Source organism: Cygnus olor, chromosome 2 (genome assembly GCF_009769625.2).
Source record: "Cygnus olor isolate bCygOlo1 chromosome 2, bCygOlo1.pri.v2, whole genome shotgun sequence".
Classification (NCBI taxonomy): domain Eukaryota; kingdom Metazoa; phylum Chordata; class Aves; order Anseriformes; family Anatidae; genus Cygnus; species Cygnus olor.
The window spans coordinates 16,573,716-16,594,053 of NC_049170.1; the positions used below are offsets into that span (position 1 = coordinate 16,573,716).

The window sequence follows — 20,338 nt, forward strand, 5'->3', positions numbered from 1 at the left end:
TGAACCCATATCACAAAACTCTGCCGCCTCGCTGATGTAGTTAAAGCAGTATAATTTCTCAGCAGTTGTCAAAATTGTACGGATATAAATGCGGTCACCAAGCAGTGAATTGTAACCTCAGCTGGAATAGATACATTGCTTCGCGGAACTGTGCACACCAGGCTTTGGTGGCTGTATGAAAGGTGGGGACTGGGGAAAACCTGGGGACATAAAATGAAAAATGAGTTTTGTGGGAAGGAAAAAAAAAAAAAGAATTTCAAAGGGAATTTCAGAGGCTTTGAAATGTACCTGTAATTGTTTCATTATTCTCTCTACTCCCAAATCCTCTTTTCCAAAACTGTTATCAGAAACTTTGTCCAGGGGTTATTAAAACACCACAGCCAATAAGCATTTGCTAATAAACATACAAAATATGCAGGAATAAAAGGCATGATGTTCACCGTGAACATCCTTTTATTACAGGAGCTGACAACACTCGTGATATTTATTTATTTATTTTATTTTTTTTTCAGGGGAACAAAAGATATTTTTTATATGAGGAGTGTTTCTGTTAAACCTATGATGCAGGACTGACGTGACTCACCTCCCTGTAGTGTCATTCTTGTGGTGCAGGGGAAAGGGCCCTGTATTTTTGATGTGGTATTCTTCAGGGTACCTTTGGTTGGAGTCACTGATTTGCATGAGAGCTGCTTAGGGTAAGGAGTGTGTTGCAAGAACATGGAGATGTGTCTGCACTGACAGGGAGAAGGAACTGAAAGGTAATACAGAAGGAAAAAGCTTTGTGGATGCTTCTCAGCCTTGAGCACTCGAAAGGGGGCTGGGAAGGGAAGGAAATAAGAAAAGCAGCATATCACAAAGTGAAGAGAGCGGTGACATTTTACAGCAGCCGAAGATCTCCACAATGTTTGTACTCCTTTCATGTGGTGTTATCAGAGTTCTTTGCAAGGGTTTATTATCATGTTCTCCCAGACAGAAAGCAGACAGCCATCCTGTGACCCACATCCTGAGTTTTACAGCCCTCCTTGTCCTGTGCCATCTGGGGTATTTATAGCGTGACCCACCGCTGGGAGAGCAGAGGACTTCCTTTATACTCTAAATGCTGGGCTGCAATAATAATGAGAAACTAGGACAAATGACAAGCCTTCCTGCCCACAAAGTGTCATAACCCTGCCACTTCAAATGACAAGAGCTGGCTAGGTCACCGTGCTGTTTGTTCAGTGGGTTTCAGATTGCCGGTTGTTCCTGCAGCTGTAGTGAAACTGAGGCTAAAGGCTGTACGTAGGGCAGCAGCGTCTAAATACTCTGCAGGCTAAATAGAGTAGCAAAGGGGTAAGAGAAGCTAAAGCTCACCAGTTAGGGCAACAAGTGTCCACCCAATGCTTCCCAAAGTTTGGCTGTTAAATCATTGATAAAGAAAGCTACAGCTAGCTCTTTAAGTACAGTGCTGCAGAGCTCAGATGAAGTGTAGCTCCTCAAAGGGATCTAAGCTGGTTTTTGTTGTTGTTTGTTTGTTTTTGTTTTTGTTGTTTGTTTTTTTCTCCTTTTTTTTTGGCAAACATTTGCCTTGATCTTGCTTATCTGTGCAAGAAATATTCTTATTTCTAGGGGTAAAGTAAGGGAGTTGACTTCCAATCAGCCCCCTTCCTTTCCACATCATTTCCCCGAGGTGTGACGCTCCTGCATGAAGAGTGCAAGGGGATTCCCAGGGGCTGTTTTTCTTTGCACCTGACAAGATTCAAAGCAGAACACGGAGAGAGTATACAGCTTTAACTGTATTTGGGCATGCCCACCAGTACCCTGCAAAGGTCAAACATGCTCTAGGGCTGTAAGAGTTCAGTGAGAGAGAGAAAGAAGATGAGGTGTGTGTTGTGTAAGATAAGAGCAAGGGGTTTTATTTAATTAGCAAAGGGTCAGGGCTCTGTGGACAAGGGTGAGTGACCTGGTGGCTCCCAAACTGGTGCTGGAGAGGAGGCGCAGAGCCCTTCAGCAGGTTTCTGGTTGCCTTAGCAAAACGGTTTCTGAGTGAGGGCTTAACAGCATCCACTCTCATCCACTGATTTGCAGGGTTGTTGGGAGTGCCTACAGATTTGCTCGGAGGGAGCATGAGCTCTGTTGGCCAGCCCCTGTCCGTGCGTGGTGGCAGACAGCAGGGCATCTGCCAGCCTGAAGCGTGTCAGGAGAGCTGGCTGGCTGACATCCAGGGCTGGAAGCAACAGACGGCTCCCTGCCAGCGTGGGCCAATGTCTGCCTTGATACTGCTGCTCTCCTCTTTGCAGGGAGAGTGGGTGCTGTTGGGTGGGAGCAAGCACAGAAAGGTCTCTGCTCTCGTACCTTTAGCAAACGGGACAATTCTGTTATGTGTATTGCTGCTTCTGGAAAAAAAAAAAAAAGTCAAACTGTATGTATGCAGTGATGCAGGGACCAACACTAAGATGAAGAACAGGAACATCACCAACAAAAAATAACAGCAACTGGATAGAACTGAGTGCCTGCCCTTTCCGACCTGCAGGAAAAAAAAAAATAAGGAAAAAAAATTGATTTCTAGACTAAAAATGGGTGGAAGCTGGGATTATGCCAGACTAGAAGTTTTAATACTTGAAGAAGGTAGGGAAGGGGGAGGTAAAGTGAGTTCAGAGTGTCTGGATGATGGAAAGAAAAGGAGAGTAAAACTGCCACAATGATTTCTGTGTGCAGCTTCACCAGCCCTGTCTTGTCTCTTGTTCCGTAGGTAGATATGTGACAGGTGAGGAGCACCAGGATGAATCCAGTGTTTCTCCACAGCATATGTGTGAGTATGACAGTAAGGTCTAACCTGTTTGCGAGCCCATGACAAAAGACAGACCTGCACATTCTAACCATGAGCAGCCTACACTTTTGCGTGAAAAAGATAGTTGGTGGTTTTTAATATTAAAATGATAGCTTAGCTCTCTTGAAGTCTTATCAGCACAGATACAGAGCATGCCATTCTTTACTGCAGCACAGCCAAAGTAAACTACCCCAGTGCCATATCAAGTTGTGCAAAGGGAGTGGAAAATGCTCTGATGTGGAGTGGGAAATGCTGTGGCACGGTAGGTTTACCCAGTGCAAATGGCTGGTTGCCAGTAAAGGAGGAACCGACTCTTACACGGAGGCAGAACATACCCTAATGGTAGCAAACAAAGAACACAATTTGGAAATATGTGACCTAGGGTTTATGAAGATCTGAGTACGTGTAGATGTGGAAAGTAATTTTTTTTTGAAGGCAAATATGTGAAAGGTAATGAGAATTTCTGTACCTGCTGGTGTAACAAGCCGGCCACAATGTCAGGTTTTAGTATAGTGAAGTAGCAGCCCCCTGAGAATACGTGCAGCCTTTTATCACTTCACCAATACATTTATCTTTCTCAAGGCAATGCAAACATCAGAGCACACGCTCGGTTTTGCTCTGTAACAACGCCAACATCACAGAGGAGCGTATCCATGCAAAATCTTTATTTGGAGAATGTCTCCTGTGGGACAGCAGCACCCCTCCAGTTTACATGTAAGCACAGAAGCACGGTATTTGCATTGTGCAGAAAAAAATACAAAGAAAATTCTTAAAATGCATTCATCTTCTGACATAATATGAATACTATTGAAATTGCTTGCCTCCATTTTCTCTTTATCCCTCCAGCTCTCTGCCCTTGGGCTACCTAGAGCAGAAAGCTGTGGAAATGAGCTAGTATTAGTTTTGGAGATAGGCCACAGTATCTTGAAAGTCAGTATGGAGATTTATCTGCAATGTGTAAGGAAAAAGACATGAGGATACTCTGTCTGTTTTCCTTACAGGTTAGGAATAGCTTTTGGAATGGTTCTGATTATTTTCTCTGCCAGTCCAGATCTAGAAGGAAGGCTGAGATTGCTGCTGTTCGTGGTGGAAAGTTCCTCCTTCGTTTTATAATCTGTATGTTATTGTGGTTTCTCTTGGCTGGGAAATTTCGTTTTTATTTCTAATCTCAGCCATGTGTCAGTCAATTCTGACTTCACCCCTCTCCCTGCTGAGCAGCTCTGCAAGCCATATTGCAAACATATTTTTCAGCATGGGTGGGAGGTAGCATTGTGGTTTGGGGCTTTGCTATTGATATCAGGATTTCCATTTTTCTTTGTTTCAAACATTTTTTCCTTTAAAAATAGAGTTGATGGTAAACAGCTTTCGTTTAGTTCCCAGGGGGAGGTGGAGCGAACACTTTTTCATGCAAGTTTGAATGAAAACATGAAGTCACACTTTCCCAACTTTTCTAATGGATTCAATGATATAATCATCGTCTCATGAAATTTCCAGCTCCATTCTTTACTGGGACTGTGCAGAAGTAAAGAAGTTTAAACTCCGTGGTCTACACCTGTAAGTAAATCTCACTCCAGTAAATTAGGACTGCAGCATCATGGCTTATTGCCAGGGGAATGAAATTAGGGGGGTGTTTGATCCTTAACCAAGAAAATATCAGTGTCCTGCAAAAGGACAGCTTTACAGAAAACATTCAAAAGGCCAACAATTAAAAAGGCTCACTTACTTCATCTGATGGCTCCTGTCAAGTAAAGATGTGCTTCTCAGATACACTTGCCTCAATCAGATTGTGAGCTTGGACGAAATGCCTACCTTGCAATTGCAAGAACTTCTGCCATTTAAAATGCAAGAACATCTCACTTTTACTTTTCTCCCAATCACTTTTCTTCTGAAAAGGGGCAGAGAAGGAAATATCAACATTTTAACCAACCAGAAAATCCACTGTTATAAAACTAACATTCAGCTGGCTGTCCGTGTGCTAAAGGCAACAGAGTATTGACCCAAGATACTAATATTGATTTATGATACTAAACAGAAATATTTCACTAAATTCAAATATTTATATAAATAAGCTTTATGGGACTGGTTATTTTCAAAGGGTGCATGCTTGACAGATTAATTTTATTACTTGACCACTTTAAGCACATATTGTCCTTTATTTATTTTTTCTTTCCCAGCAGTTGTTGGCTGTTTCAGTGTATAGAATATCTGCTCCCACCATCCTTTCATTTTTACATGTTCCATCAGGAGCAGAGTCGAGGAAACTCGATGGGTTTGATGCAGTATGCAGTTGTTTGCAGTAAAGACTAATCTGTGGTATGAAACACAACAGTCTTTCTTATGCCTAAGGAAAGCTTTGTTGAGTTAGTAGCTGAGAAGTGATGCTTGTTCAGGCCTACTGCTGGGCATTTCAACTACCAATGATTGTGAGTCACGCGAAGGGATTTCCCTCCTTTGCCTCTCTCATCCCACCCTATCTGGCTGTGATGACAGTGGGATTTCGGAGACGGGAGCATTTCTCAGAGCACACTTCTGTCTAGTTCAAAAATGCCTCTAGCAAGGACTAGGGTGGGATCAGAGAATAGTGGCTCTTCCTGCAGACAAACTCCTAACTCGTGCTCAGGGGAACCGCACGAGGGAGCACTTTCACCTTCAAAAAATTACATTCCCATCAGGGAGTCCCCGAGTACCTTCTCGCTTTGCACCTCTCCTCTGCAAAGCCAAAGGGGCTTGCTTTTCTCGCTCAGCATCTGCGAGCAATGCTGGAGACTGGTGACTTCTTTCTCAGACAGAAGATGAGAGCCTCAGGCTGCGCGCTCACCGGGTACCTTCCTGGCACCAGAGCTGGTACCGTAGCACAGCCACCGAGTGCTGCTATCTCACTAACCCTGTAAATTGGCTATTTCAACAGGGTAAATAGAAGGAGATGGCAGGTCCTATTTAGCTATCTATCCCCAGAGGAGTTTCCCCATGAAATATTTTAAATATACTAACCTGTGCTCTGTTTTTTTCTTTTTTTCTGGGAATGCTTGTGAAACCAGTATCATCCCATCTGACCGCTTGTCATCCAGCCCCACCATCCCCAGCTGCAGCAGTACAGCAACAGCACAAGCTGGATACCCAACCCCTAACAACGTGCTTTTTGAGGAACTAGCTCTGCTCTTCCTCCTGGAAATAAACACACACACACAGTTCTTCACTGCTGCTCTGCAGTCACACCACTGCGCTGCAGGAGACCCTAGGAACAGGCTCCACATCCTCCTCCTCCTCCTCTGCATCCACTCAGCCCTGAGCTCCTGCCCTTGCCATTGCCAGTGACAGCTGTTGCCATGACAGCTTTATTGAAACAGGCACTGAAAGTCACCATTAACTATCTTTTAACTACATCTGGAGCAGAAGGAGCTTTCTGATGACTCTTTGCAACTGGCAAAAGGCTTCTGGAAAGGTGTTCATCTATGGTATCATCCCCCAGGCCCATTCAGATAGCTGATATGGCACAGGTGCCATAGAAACACTAAGTCATAGTCACTCCTACGTCATTGTAGGAAATATCTAGTGTGGTTAGACTAACACACCATGTTTAAAGCAGTACTAACTCTAGTCTTCCATCCATTGGTCAGTCACATTACTGCGAAATAAAGCTTATTAATGTTTTAGGTTTTAATTTCTTATTGTTGGCCAGTAAAACCAATTCTTCCTATTGCTTTTTTTTTCTTTTTTTTAAGGTCTTGGCTGTTTACATGTTTTGGAAAAGTAATTACTTGATGTGAGTGATGAAACAGACGCTGAAGAATCGATTAACCCCTCCCCATCAGAAGGAAAAAAAAATGCACAAAAACCTCATGTTCCACACAGACATGAACTGAAGGTAGCAGGACCAGTGATACGTGACAATTTACAGTTCTCCAGAAACCCATGGTAAATTAAATCCTTCAAGTTATTGCCAGGCATCTCAGCTTTGCTTTCCCACTTACTAAGTGGGATGGTAAGAACTGAAGCAATTCTTTTTAGGAAGTAGCTCTTTATGGACAGAATTAGCAGGAAACATGTTTTGCAGCCTTTTACCAGCCCCCAGATGTGCTAGATGGAGATAGATGATTATTTTAAAACAAAGGTGAGTATGATAAGGATGGTAGGAACAGTTTGCCAACAAGCATTGCTAGACAGCATGCACAAGAGTTAATAAAATAAATTATACACCACAGTTTCTTTTCAAACAAGCTTTAAATAGTCCATATGTAACAGAATCGTGTTACAGACAAGAAATTCTTTCTGCCAAAACACAGGATGAGTGTTCTTTCCAAATTACAGACTTAGGAAAAAATATTTCAAGAAATCAGATTTTAGAAAATAAAATTATGCTACAAAACCAAAAACAAAAAAGGGATAGTACAATAGACCAGAGATGTACATGAACAAGTCATCTGAAGAATGTTAGCAAACAGGTACTTACAAAAAATGCACAGGAGTGGACATAAAGGCTTTAAAGACACAGATCCTATGCAGGCTAATTCAATATCAAAGAGCAGAATGCATAGGCTTTCTTATAAACTCTGTAGGTCATGCATTTGTGTGTGCAGATAAAATACACTTAAAGCCATGTATTTAAATGCCTCAAAGAAGACATCTAAACTCCTTCCCAGCACCATCAGTTAGCTGCAGGGAAGAACTGAACCCGGGTTTATTTCTTTTCATACACTGGCCCAATCCAAAACCACAATGTGCAAAAAGAAGTTAAGTGAAAGAGAGAAACCAGGTATTTCATCTGAGCTGCTCAAGGACACCGGGATGAAGATCCAAACCCATTTTTTTTTGGTAATCACAGTCACTGGAATGTTATGGCAGCAACACCAGCCCAGACGGTTCTCAGCTGCGCTTCAGAAAGTTGCTCCAAGAAGAGCGATCCAAGGGTTGAGTGGGGAAAAAACAGAAATTAACCCTGTAGTACATACATACATACATACATAGATGGCTCTTTTCCGAATGAAATAAGGGAGCACTACTGGATATGTGGCAATACGGTGTGTGCATTAAGATACACAGGTGAAATCTGCTTGGGTCACCTTCACTCAGACGGATAAGTCTTCTTAAAATATAATAATAATAATAATAATACTTCTTTATACTTGCCACTTGTTAGCAATTGTTTACATCGTAGAAAAATAGATAGTATTCTGTAACAAGAAATATAGTTACTTTGTTAAAATGGGCTATTTTAAACCAGCTACTATTCTTTCATATAAAGAATTTCTAAACAGCAAAACAAAAATAGGTAATACTGAGTGCAAAACAGCCAGTGGTATACTTTGCATTGGTCTGAAACACTAGTTGCCAGCTACTATAATTACACGTTCTGTACATTGTACTACAAAAGTCTTCATCTTTTAGAAGCTTTGGGGTTTTTGCTTTTCTTCTCTCTAGGTGGCAAGTAAGTATTTAATCCGAGTAAATTCAAACTCTGGAAGTCAGAAATAATTTCACAATCAGCCTTCGCTACCATTGTCTCACATTCCTTCCCCCACTTTGTGCAGCAGCACTTTCTACTTATGGCCAAAAATCCCTTAAGTTAAACAAAGTTTAGACTACAGAGACTTAGAAGTTTAGCTTATAAATTCACATTCTTTTCAAAATCATTTCACTAATCTCCCACGTTTACATTTACACCAAAGAGAAAGCGCAAAAGCCTCACTTTATGCACTTCATCATCCCTGCTGAAGACTGAAATGCTGTTCAGATAAAAACGCTTTGCCAACTGTAGGCATTAAGTCTTAATGCTACAAAGCCAGATGGTCCCAATGTAGAAGTCAGACTTTTCTGCGGTCTCCGCAACAGTTTCAGATACAAATAGCTAATTCCTAGTGGCGGTGGTAAAGGCATTATCAGTACACCATGAACACCACGAATGGAGGCAATTTCCAAGCATCAAAGAACAAAAACAAACAAAAAGCACCCAGCAAAAAAAAATAATCAGTGAAACATTCTTAGTAGAGCAGGAATCTCTATTCTCCTCTCCGCTCATCTCACACCTTTTCAACTTTGGTGGGGTCATATGTGTCTGAAAAAGACAAGAAAACACCATCAATAAGGTACTGTGAAACTTATTTAACACTGATAGATGCAGCAAGCCATGGAAATACATCATCTTTTTCCTGATTTTTATATAAAAATGAAGCTAAAACTGGGCTGATAGCCCTAAAGATCCATTCTACATTCCTGACCCAGATTCTGTACTTACACCGGTGTAACCTGGGAGCAACTCAGATCAAATGCATCAAGATAAAACTTGGGAAGCCTTGGGTAGGTAGGAGCAAGCTCACTGACCGCTAAATTATTACATCTTTTTTTCAGATGCTTTGAGAGGGAAAGACATAAGATTTGCTCCCCTTGTATTGAACACTAAGGACAGGGAAATGCTGCACGCTCCCTAGCAGGGTGTTTAAGGCTGGTTGAAGTGATACAGCTCAGTCATCGGGGTCTTTTCATTTGATTGTAGGTCCCCAGCCCAAGATTCATTCAGTGGCATACCAGAAAGCACTGCTGTTACATCCCTGCGGTCAGACCGACCCGCTTCAGTCTGCACAACCGCAGCTCACGGTTTGAACGTTACTCACTGAAGTGAGAACTGGCTTACTAACACTGCTCTTCGCTTATAGCCTACCTCTTGTCAGGTCACAGGACAGACCTCACTTTGCATTTCTTCTCTGAATCCCCAGCGACGCTCTTCTATCAGACTTTTTTATCGGGTTTATCCAGACGATGGCCATGCACTGAGCAGACATGAGCCCTCTCCTGCATCCTTGTGATTTTGGAAAGGATAGCAACCAAGGGGCTTCTCCTTGTGAGATGTGCCTGCCCTGCAGACGTCTGACTTACCCTAGGTGCAGCCATGGAGCGGAGGAAGCAGGGCTACCTGCGGAGGAGTCTCGATGCACACAGGGTCTGGACAAACTGGAGCTGCCACCCGCTGCGTTTATGTAATCGGGTGTCTGTGCTAACCTTAAAAGTCCCTCCCGCAGGCTGTGCTCCCATAGCACTTGCATTTAAACAGTTGAGCGTGAAAAGAGTTGCACGCACAAATATCACACTTCAAGAGTAAAACGTTCACCCCGGAGACTCTTATGTTGATGTGAGTGAACGTCTTCATTCAAACAGGCATAAAAATCCTCAGAGGGAGATTTCTACTTCTACGTGCAAGTGTCCATCTGCAGCATCCAGACCCGTACCAAGGGGGGACTGGCTAAGAAGGAACTTCTGGGTATTGTTTTTCTTGCCTACTCTCCTCAAATTGCTAGGCCAGCTAAGACAGGAGCCTGTGCCAGCGGTACCTATGTTTTCCAAACTGCTTATCACTATTCAGCCTCTTCTGGTATTTCCAGACTTCAAGGACAGACACCACATGAATGGAAAAAAACTCAAGGGAAAAATAGTGTACGAGAGCTAGTGCGCTCCAGGACAATGCTGCATCTTTCTAAGCTTAAAGCATTGATGGTGTGAGAAGATGTCTCCAAAGCAGCGATACTTTTTCAGTTGCAAATGTTTTTTCCCACCTAACCCACAAGAACATACACAAATTCTCAACTACTCTGCATGAGGTTGACCTAAGAATAAAAATGGATTCACATTTCAGAAATCTGATTTTCCTAAGGCCTCCACGGCCCAGTTTTCACGCACATTCACACTGTGAGAGCTCACCACAACTTGGAGGTGCTCCCTGTTTTGGGGAGAAGAAATCAGGCCACAAGACATGGAAGTTCTGCAGGGCCCAGTTTATTCCCTGATAGCTTACCCAGATCTTCAGCATCTAAACCAAAGACACAAAAGGCCCAGACTGCCAGGAAGACTCTTGGCTGCCTCAGACTGTATCTGAGGGGCAAATATTGGAATTCCTGCACTGATGCACAAACATTTATTCGACATTTGGTTAAGCTAACTTGAAATACTCTCTACAGAAACGAAGCCAGATGATTAGACTCACAGAAGCAGTCTTCAAACAGCAAAGGAGAAAAGACATCCAGTGCATTTGGGAACACTGGGAGATGTTTTTCTAAGGCCAGTATTTGCACAGTAAGATCAGCTTCTTGCACTGAGTTTCAGGAGAGCTCTTACACCAAGATGACTGTTCAGCTGCCCAGCTGCATTATACATGTGAAAGCCTGCTTCTTCTAAGACCTGTAGCCTCTAAGGTGGGCCCAGTCTGCAATTATAAGACTAACATCACCCTATCTCACTCCAAACTCCTTGAAAGCAACAAATACAATGCTTTTCCAGGCTTAGTTCTCATTTTGGCTTTCACTGGTACCAGCGAGCTAGCTTGGAAGATGGAGCAGGAGTTAACAGACAAGACAAACATCAGGCCCTTCTGCACAGAAATCTTCAGTCCTGCCTCACTAAGGTAAGACGAGTATCTCGTGGCTCTCAGCAAACCAGGGTCTCCGTGGATGGGATGGCTTCCCACCCCACGTGTTATCCTGCAGCACGGGGTGGGTGCAGCAGGAAGGGCCATCCACGCTGGCCAGAGGCAGGGAAGGCTGTTGCAGCTGCGAGGGAACTGCTGCAATGGGAACACACTGCAGCATACAAGCCTGGCATTGTCAGCAAGGAGGATAAAATTAGACCTAATTTACTGCAGAATAACTCCGAGTACAAGGCTCCAGTAAAACACACACAATCTGTTTTGATACATCCCTGAAGTCATGTCACCACAACAGTTATTTTCTTCACTCTGGCAGAAACCCCAAGGGAGGAAAGCACAGGAGAGGCGTGTGGGGCGTACTCGACCTGATGGGTACGAGGAAGCTGAATTAACCCACTTGGAAAATCGGGTCTAGAGAATACAGTTCAGAGCAGAAAGAGATGCAGAGCTGTGGGATAAAGAGAAAGACACAGGAAAAGGCTGCAAGACTGCAGGAGTCAATGCTCAGAACTCATAAAAACATATTTTTTTTTGGCAGAAAGAAAGAAATACTTCGACTTTGAAGTACGCTCAGTTTAGTTTCAGTCCCTCTGTACTGGAAAACTGTGAACAGATTTACATCGATGAGGTTTAATGAACAACCTGTGCAAATTTCAAGGCAGAATGTCAGCTGTTGCAGACGGGATGGAAAAAGGGAGGAGGAGATTAATAGTAATTGAACAATTTTTGCACCATACATTTGTTCACTCCAATTCATTTCGTGTAGCAGACAGGTGGCCTGGGACATTTATCCCTTTATGCAGATCTACGGCAATGAGTGATTTTCAGTTGCTCAACGCAATGCCATATGAAAACCGTTTTGGAGAGAGAACAGCTCATGTTGCTTTGGGGATGCATATGGACTACACAAGTTTATGTGCTCTTGAGAGATGAGGAACACCAAAAAAAAGAAAAAAAAGGTGTTCACTGAAAAAGACAACTTTCCATTTGACCTGGGAGTAACAGTTATTCTCAACATATGATCTGGAAAATATTCATGAGAGAGAGAATTTTCCAGGCCCCTTAATGCAGCCTTTTCCCAGAGGCTTCACGGAAGAACATCAGATTTTTATTTTTAGTTTCTCTTGAACTCTGATATAGTATGTGTCTACTTAAGTATCAGAGAGGGAAAAAATGCGTATTCAAGGAGAGGCTACGACTAGATCACCACGTGTTCCCAAGCACTGGCACAAGAGTGACTGTCTTTGAACTCCGCTGTTTGAAGCTGGCAGTTCCCTGAAACAATTAGACAGAGAGCAGACCGCAGGGAACGCTCCAGTCTCTGTGAATGAGTTTCAGTGTCACAAGTTAGCTTTACAGTAACTTGTCCTAAAATAGGATCGCTCGTTACCTCTTCCACAAGGAGAGCACAGGGGGTGACAACCAGATGGGGATAGTACCACCTACAGCCTGTTACTATTTGAGCGTCATTACGTGGGCATAGGCAAAGTGATGGTGCCCGTTACATAAGGAAACAGTACCCACTTGGATCTCCAATAATAGGGTCTTACCTAAAGAAAAATCTCTGTCCGTCTTCTTCTTGTCCATTCCAGCTAAATATCCATTTTCGCTGAGGGAGATAACACGCTTGGACACAGCTCCTGAGTTTGCCACTTTGCTTCCTCTCTCCTCTTGTGCCCTCAACAGCTTCTCCTCGTCCACCTCCTCTCCTGAGTCTGCACTTTTAATGCTCAGACGTCTCATCCGGGACACGGAGTCAACTTCTTTCATGCGCACCAAGCGGTCCATGGCAGTCCGGCTCGGGGGAGACGTCAGCTTGCCTTGGAGCGTCTCGATCACTTTTGAGGTACTTCTCACTCTCTTTTCTGAATGCTGATACACGGCTGATTTGGGCACCGAGTTTTGGTCTTCACCTTGGCTGGGACTCGCAGGTTGTTCAAACGCTTGCTCCTTTACCAACGTTTTAGTGCTGCCTTCACGGTGAGTGGCCTGGCATTCATCAAGGTATAACGATCGGTTCCTCTCTCCAACAAAGAGAGCGCTCTCTGTCCAGCCACACTTACGCCTGCCTTCATAAGAATCATCTTTTTTTCCTTCTTTGCCACTTACTGTGCTCTCCGTTGATGACTCGAGGTCCTGGGCACCATTTGCAGGGCTCGCGCCTGGATGGGGCCCAACGTGGTCATCTGGAAGGAGAGACTCCACTGCTATCTCTATGCCTAAAATTCTTGCAGCTCTTGCCTGCAAGGACTCATTCACAGGGATTTCCACTGCATTTGCATTTGAAGAGTGATCAGAATTGTTAGCACCAGGTCCTGGGGCTACATCAAGTCCCACAGACCTCAAATCTGGCTCAGAGCGCCCGTGGTTCCTCTTAGTTAAGGACAAGCGTACCACTGAGCCTCTCTCTAATACTGGATCATTTTGAGGAGCTGCCCCTTTGCTGAGTTTAACAAAGTCTAAGTAATTTTGGTCTTCGCTCATCTCCTGTAAAACAGGATTATTGAAAGGATTACCATGATAGGAACTGCTTGGGCTGCTGGACAAGAATCTCTTGATAGGTCCCGCGCGAACGGGCTGTTTGTTTGCTCTGTTCTTGGCTTCCTCTGCCCTCATTTCTGTTATCAGGCTTCCATCTGCTGGCCTGACTCCTTCACTGCTCCCTCCTGGCTGCGAAGAGCGTTGAGAGCCAACGCAGCCCGGCTCGCCACCATGCTCGGTCCCCACGCTCCAACTTTCAGACTTGCTTTTAACTCTTCCTGACTTAAACACAGGCACCTCTGGCACAACCGTTTCCAACCTCCCACCACGTTTTGGCTCCTGGTTCTCATTTCTGGACGCCCTTCTCTGCGGAAGGGCATGTGCCTGCGGAGAAGCACTTTCCAAGTCTTCTTCACTGCTCGTGCTCTCCTCCTGCCCTTGCAGCTCCTTGTTAAAACTCTCTAGCTCGCTTATTGCATCCCAGGGACGGCGACTTACGGGCTTCAGAAGGAACTGCCCAAACAGCTCTTTACTATTGCAGGGAGCGCCCGCTTCTCCCTTAACCACATCGCCCCTGGGAAGAAGGCCGTTTTCCCTCTCCTGGGCAGGCACGGGCTGGCTCTGGTGGCCCTTTGGCGAGGAGGCCTGCAGGACGGAGGTGGCAGTCCTGGAAAACGCGCTGTTGCTGGACTGGCTGAGGTACGTCTGACCCTTCATGCCGTAAGCGCTCTGCCTGCAGCCTCTCTCGTCAGAAGGCGACCCTGTCTGTTTTGACCCTGTCGTGGATGCTGTACATCCGAGTTGCTTTGGAGACAGCAGTTTGGTACTATTGGGCTGCCCAGGCTTTGTACCATGGCAAATCTGTGGGCTCTTAGGTTCTTCGGCAAAACTGGTCTGTGTCTGCTGGTCTTTGTACTGATCACCTGGCCAGGAGCCAGAGTATTTGAGCTCTCTGTGTTTTGCAGGCTGAATAAATCTGAGGTCATTCATTTGTTTGAACTCTTCTGGTCTCCACAGCTCTTGTTTTTGTAACTCATTTTTATTGGTCATGCTTCCTGTAAGCGCTTGTAACTCCAAGTCCGTTGAAGACATACTTAAGAGACTTTGTTCTTGCAAAGCCCCATTGTTATCAAACCCATTCTTATCAGAGCTCTGGGTTATGTTGTTGTTCCTATCTGTATCTGGCAGATTTGATTCTGATTTAACTGGGATGGAGACCAAACAAAATATAGTTTCATTCATTTTTTTCTTTGAACTCTTTTTGCTCTGCATCCCAGTTCCAGGTTCAAACTTTTTCACTTTTGTAACGGTCTCACAGGTGCTGTCCATATGTGAATTTCTTAGAGAAAGTTTGCCTTTTGTGTACTGTGTGCTGGCTTCGTTACGGGGGCTGTGATTAGTTGTGCTACAACTGTCTCTTTGGTCCAGCAAGGCACAATTTTCCTGATCTCGGATGGATGGTGCCAACCATCTGCCGCTGTGAGTGGAGCTGTCAGAATTTCTTTCTCCCTTTACAGAACCAGGTGAGTGTGATGCATCCAAAAAGGCACTGTTGTACTGCACTTCGAGATCTCTCTCTTGCAAAGTACCAGAACTGGGACTACGTGCATTTTCACTGTATTTTGTGTTGTCCTGCAGACCTTCGGGTGGTGCAATTTTAATATGCCGTATCCGAGGATCGTCAAAGGGAATATACTGAACAGAACGCAGGTAGTCAGCGGGGCGTCTCGGATGGCTCTGCTTCCCGTGAGGAAGATGGTTGTCTTTGCAGGGGTCGGCCCCCGTTTCAACACTATTCGCAGGCGGTCGTTGGCAGGCGACAACCCGCTCCGCAGCGTCCCGCTGGCTGCTGCTGGCATGCGTGGCATTGGTAGGCACTTCACTGGGGGAATGTGGAGTCACGGCTTGGTGGGGGGGGGATTTGTAAGACGGGGGAGGTACATAGACCGGGGGCTCCAAACCAGAGTCTTGAACGCAAGCATCTTGCCTTGGCTCGTGTGCTTTGGCTAAGTAGGGAACGGGTTCGTCCTTCTGGTAGTGGTCCTGAAAGCCACCGGTTTCCGCAGGTGCCCTGCTCTGTCGCTGCAGTTCATAGGATGGAGGCATCAGAGGCCTCCCATACTTGGGTTTCACCAGGGGCAGGAAATGGCCCCCCGTTTCGTGGTGTTTGGCCGATTCCACAACCGGCCTGCTTGGGGGATAGGAGGGGGCCTTACTTACGCTGAGGGAGTTGTTGCTGTTGGTCAGGGAGGGCATTTCCACACATCTCATGCTCTCCGGCGACAGGACTCTGGGCAAGGACTGCGATTTCCCCTTGTTGTGGGCACTCAGCACGTCATCTCGCAGGGTCAGCGAATACAGCTCTTGGAGCAGTTTCTCCCTGTCACCGTCTGACATTTGCCTTCCTACCTTTTTTGGCTGGTTCCAGCTTTCCACCCTCAAACTTTGCCATGTGCAGTCGCCGGGCGCCTCGCAGTTCTCTGGCAGGCCACCCCTCCTAACGTACTCCGCGCCTAGCCCTGCCTTCAGCTGAGTGTCCTTGGGGTGCCGGGGCACCCCGTGGGCTGCCGCCAGCCCTTGCATTTCCGCGCCTCCTTTCTGGGAGTAGCCCAGCAGCACGCTGAAGTCTTGTCCTCGCCGCCGCCAGTAGGCCAGATCCTTGTCAGCCTTGGGCTGGGAAGACCACGCTAGTTGAGGCCTGTCATAAGCCCTGAAAAAGAAAGGCAGTGTCACAGGCAATTTCCACGGCTGCCCCTTCTTTCCCTCATGGGTAATCCCGTTAGGAGGTCGAATGCTGAGTTATGCCAATGGGGTTTCCGTAATCACTCGCAACCACAACACTTCATGATTTTAGTGAGAGGATTTAAGTCAGTCGTTAGCATGAGCAAAGGGATGGCGAAGGAACTGATGCTCTGCTGGCATGTTGTTAGCTGTGCAAAGCTGTTAGAAAGAGACATGAATGCACACAGTTACACGCTCTGCAAACATGTACAGCCCCCCTCAATTGGCAGACAGAAATAATTACCTTTAATTTATTTCTGCCCTCTGTTACACCAAAGTCCATAAACTTTAAAGGGACTACTGGGATAGGCGAGTTTAATAGGAATCTAAAACTAAAAAGTAGAGGATAGGGGGAACAGGTAGAGGGCTATTTCTTAAGATATATTCTGTAAGAAGCGTGATTTGCATCCTAGTACAAGAGCTGAAATTAAACATGTCATTTCCTGCATTGATTCTTGCTCATCTTTCTGAGGGAACAAATCTCTTTAAAGGGCTTTGGATGAAACGATACACGCCACAACAATGGTGATGTATTAGCACAGCTCTGAGTAAGGTGGAACCAATATTTAAACCTAAAACACACCAAAATGTATAATTTTTTTTCTTTTTTTTTCTTTTAATAAAAGAGGGATGACCTTCAACAATCCATAACTGAAATATGAAACACATCACACATTTCATTGCAGATTAGAAATTCAGAACACAGGTTTACATGAACAGAACAGTTCCTGCATGTGTTCTGAACAGACCATAAATGATTTTGTATATTACTGCTGAACAAAATTGGTATCCTTTCATATAAATAATTAATCTCCTACTTGAACCATGTTCTGCTATTCTTGTACCTAAGGTGTCCAACAGTGTAACTGCTATTACACTACGTAGCTGCCACCAGCATACGACTAGGACGAAAAATCAAAATTGACATAAATAGGACAAGGATGTAGATAGAACCCAAGAATTTTTTCCTCTTCCCTTGACCTCAAGGTATATAAACAGTACCACCTAGCTCATTTTTCTACTAAAAGCACCCTATTTGAGTAGTAGTTTGTGAAAAGATAATATAATTTAAAATTCAGAATGAGAATTACATCATCCAGATCCACAGTAATGTTCTTTTACGTATGTTAACTTCATCCTCTGACTACAGAAGTTTAAAACTAACCTGGGATAAGGAGCATCTTGTTCACATTAACTCGACTGAGTTAAGACTTAACATCTGAGCAAAGTGTTTTGCTTCTGAAGCACAAAGCACAGTTCAGTTGCTGAACCCCACGAAGTAATAAATGTCTTAATTAATCAATGAGATATAACAGGACACCTCCTATACTGGAAAGTTGATTGCAATAACAACAAACATTTCTATGCATTTCAGCATGTAAAAACATGCAACTGAACAAAAGCTGCCTTCTTCTACGATTATCACAAGGGGACGGGCAGATTGCTCTTTCTGTTCAGTCAGATCTGCTAGGAACACAAAATACCTGGTGTGATTTCACCATTCATCTTTAAAGGGACTATAAAAAAATCCCGGAAAGTACAGAGTCATAGATTCTGAGATCAGAAGAGACTGTTACGATTATTTGGCTTGACATCCTGTTCAGTGCAGGCCAACAGAATTCCCTGAAACGGTTTCTGCTTCAGTGGTAGCAGGTCTTCTAGAAAAGCATCTAAAATCTTGATCTTTAAATTTCCGGAGATGGTGAATCTATCACAATTCTTGCAAAGGTTAATTCAGTGTTAAAAACAAACAAATAAACAAGAAACAAAACAAAATGAAACATTAAATATAAAGTGAAACCAAGTTCTTACCAACCTAAATATGAAAACACTGGGGGAAGGCGGTATGGTGGACAATAACGCTGCGATTTGCAACAACTGCAGCTAACACTACAAGAATGAACTGGGGTGCCTGTTTAAAGGATTTAATAGGAAATTGGGAATAGGGAAGGAAGCATTACTCAACTCTTTCCTAGGAAACCACTAAAAGAACAGTTTGGGTTAGTTTGCTTTTTTTTAAAGACAAACAAAACCCAAGCTCAGATATTCATTAAAGCAAATTTGCTCTAAGTTAGGACAGCTTCAGTTACAGAAAGGATGTTCCTCCATTTATTAAAGCTAGTTGAAAGATTAAATTTGTTTTTAAAGATGAAAAGATTAATAGCTAGCCTCCGTAATAAATTTCTGAGCATGATACAAACCACCATGTGACCACCACTGCAACACGAGTGCAGAAAAGACATTTAAAAGGGGGTATTTAGGGCATTTTACACCTGATCTTTTCTATGGTATATTCATTCATGAGGCAGAGAACCTCATTCTCTCTAGTGCCTGATCCAAGAGCTGGAGATGATTACACACAGCCTGCTTCCTGGGCCCCGTAAGCTTCTGGAGAGGATGGCACTGCACTGCGCAGGGCAAGGGGATGCTCCACAGCCTCCTGATGGACCTCCAGCCTAGCACAGCCTGAGGACTCCTCTGCTCCTGAGGGTGGAGAGGATCTATGGCACTGCTGGGTGATCTAATGAAGCGGTGGAAAGGGGAAGCATCCCAAAGTCGCCTCAAGTTCAAAATGCTTCACTGCAGCCGCAGCAGTGCTACACGTCTGGATGGAGAATGCCAGTCGTGCTGTGGTCTTTGCATCCAGGACATCATCAACGAAGAGATCTCACGGTACCTCTTACCAGCAGCTAATCTCCGACCGTGCTGCTCCCAGTGCACAAGTCTGCCTTGCTCCGGGCTGCAACCACGCTGGTGCATGAAGAAACGTGCTTCTGGACACAGCGGCTTGCGGGAGCTTCACAGCTGGCTCTCAGGTGGCAGCCAGGGACAGAGGGGTCCCATGGGACCAAGAGGAAGCTTTAAACATTGTGAGCTTTCTCTAAAAGGCCCGCTTCTAACAGATACCATGACTGCTGTCATAAAGTGCTTTGAACTGAATCTATATAAAATTAATCTAATAAATCATTTTAAAAGCATCAACTGTTGCTAGCTCTCTACGAATCTTAGGCCTTGGCAAGAAAGGAGGCCATCAGTCCACCCTGTGCTGGCTGCACGACCGCATCTCACCCAGCTGGTGCTCTCACAGCAGCAGGTCGAAGCTGCCCAGATGCCAGAGCAGAACCCACCAGAAGTAAAGGAGCATGGCACAGGCTATGAAGTCAAAACCCTGCAGGATGAGGCCATTGCAGGGCCATCTAGCAACAGCACGGCAGTTTCTGTCCCTGTTTTTGGCTCCTAGTGGGTAAATAGAAGGCATTAGGCACCCAGCTGCTCAGGGTGCAGGAGATATATGCACCAGGACAGACTTTGTGCCCAGCAGGGAGGCACTGTAAAGAACTTATTTCCAGGATTTGGCAGCAAGGGGTAAAAAAATCAGAGCTCTGTTCTGGACACTGGCAACTTCTGTTCTATTTTGGGATCCTATCCTCACGTACTCTCATCCACGTTGTAACACCAGTACAGTTGTCTAATTTTTGCAGCAGGTGATCTCATTAATGATGCTATCTACTTATCTCTAAATTCGCTAGCTACCAACATAGTTCCTTCCACACAAATAACGAAGCGAAGTGCATCTCCTCCACGCTCAGATGAGAAGCAGGAGTTCTGTGAACCTTCTTGTCTCTACCCATAGGGGCAGCTTCCTCATTTTCTTTGCCTCGCAGCCTCTTCCAAACCTTTCCCGCGTGGCCTCCTGATGGTCAGCTAAGCAAGAACAGCCAGGACAGTACTCCCACCGCCTGCTCCCCCATAACCTGCCTGAAGAACAACAGGGTGGAGCAGAGCACACCAGCAGAAGAGCAGAACAATCCCAATGTTCTGCTGACAACAGCATCATCTCCTGACCTCACAAACAAGGT

The 20,338-nt window shown here is 44.8% G+C and overlaps 1 protein-coding gene and 1 long non-coding RNA gene across 10 annotated transcripts in view; one reads left to right on the forward strand and one right to left on the reverse strand.

The window, feature by feature from the left end:
- The first annotated feature begins 512 nt into the window (after positions 1-512).
- On the forward strand, positions 513-8,685 carry LOC121064666. Of its 2 annotated transcripts, XR_005816614.1 has the most exons (3): positions 513-592; positions 2,729-2,788; positions 3,389-8,685. It is a non-coding gene; the product is annotated as an uncharacterized LOC121064666 (long non-coding RNA). The 2 variants fall into 2 exon arrangements; XR_005816613.1 differs by having other exon boundaries at positions 2,729-8,685.
- JCAD (junctional cadherin 5 associated) overlaps positions 7,019-20,338 on the reverse strand; it is a 57,676-nt gene continuing 44,356 nt past the window's right edge. For 4 of the 8 annotated variants that reach the window (XM_040546531.1, XM_040546532.1, XM_040546534.1 and 1 more), the window contains exon 3: positions 8,888-16,407. In XM_040546531.1, coding sequence (XP_040402465.1) covers positions 12,672-16,407 — 3,736 coding nt within the window. In that variant the 3' untranslated portion in view covers positions 8,888-12,671. Of the gene's footprint in view, positions 8,859-8,887; positions 16,408-20,092; positions 20,327-20,338 lie in introns of those variants that run through there. The other 4 variants (XM_040546535.1, XM_040546538.1, XM_040546536.1 and 1 more) reach the window with 2 other exon arrangements.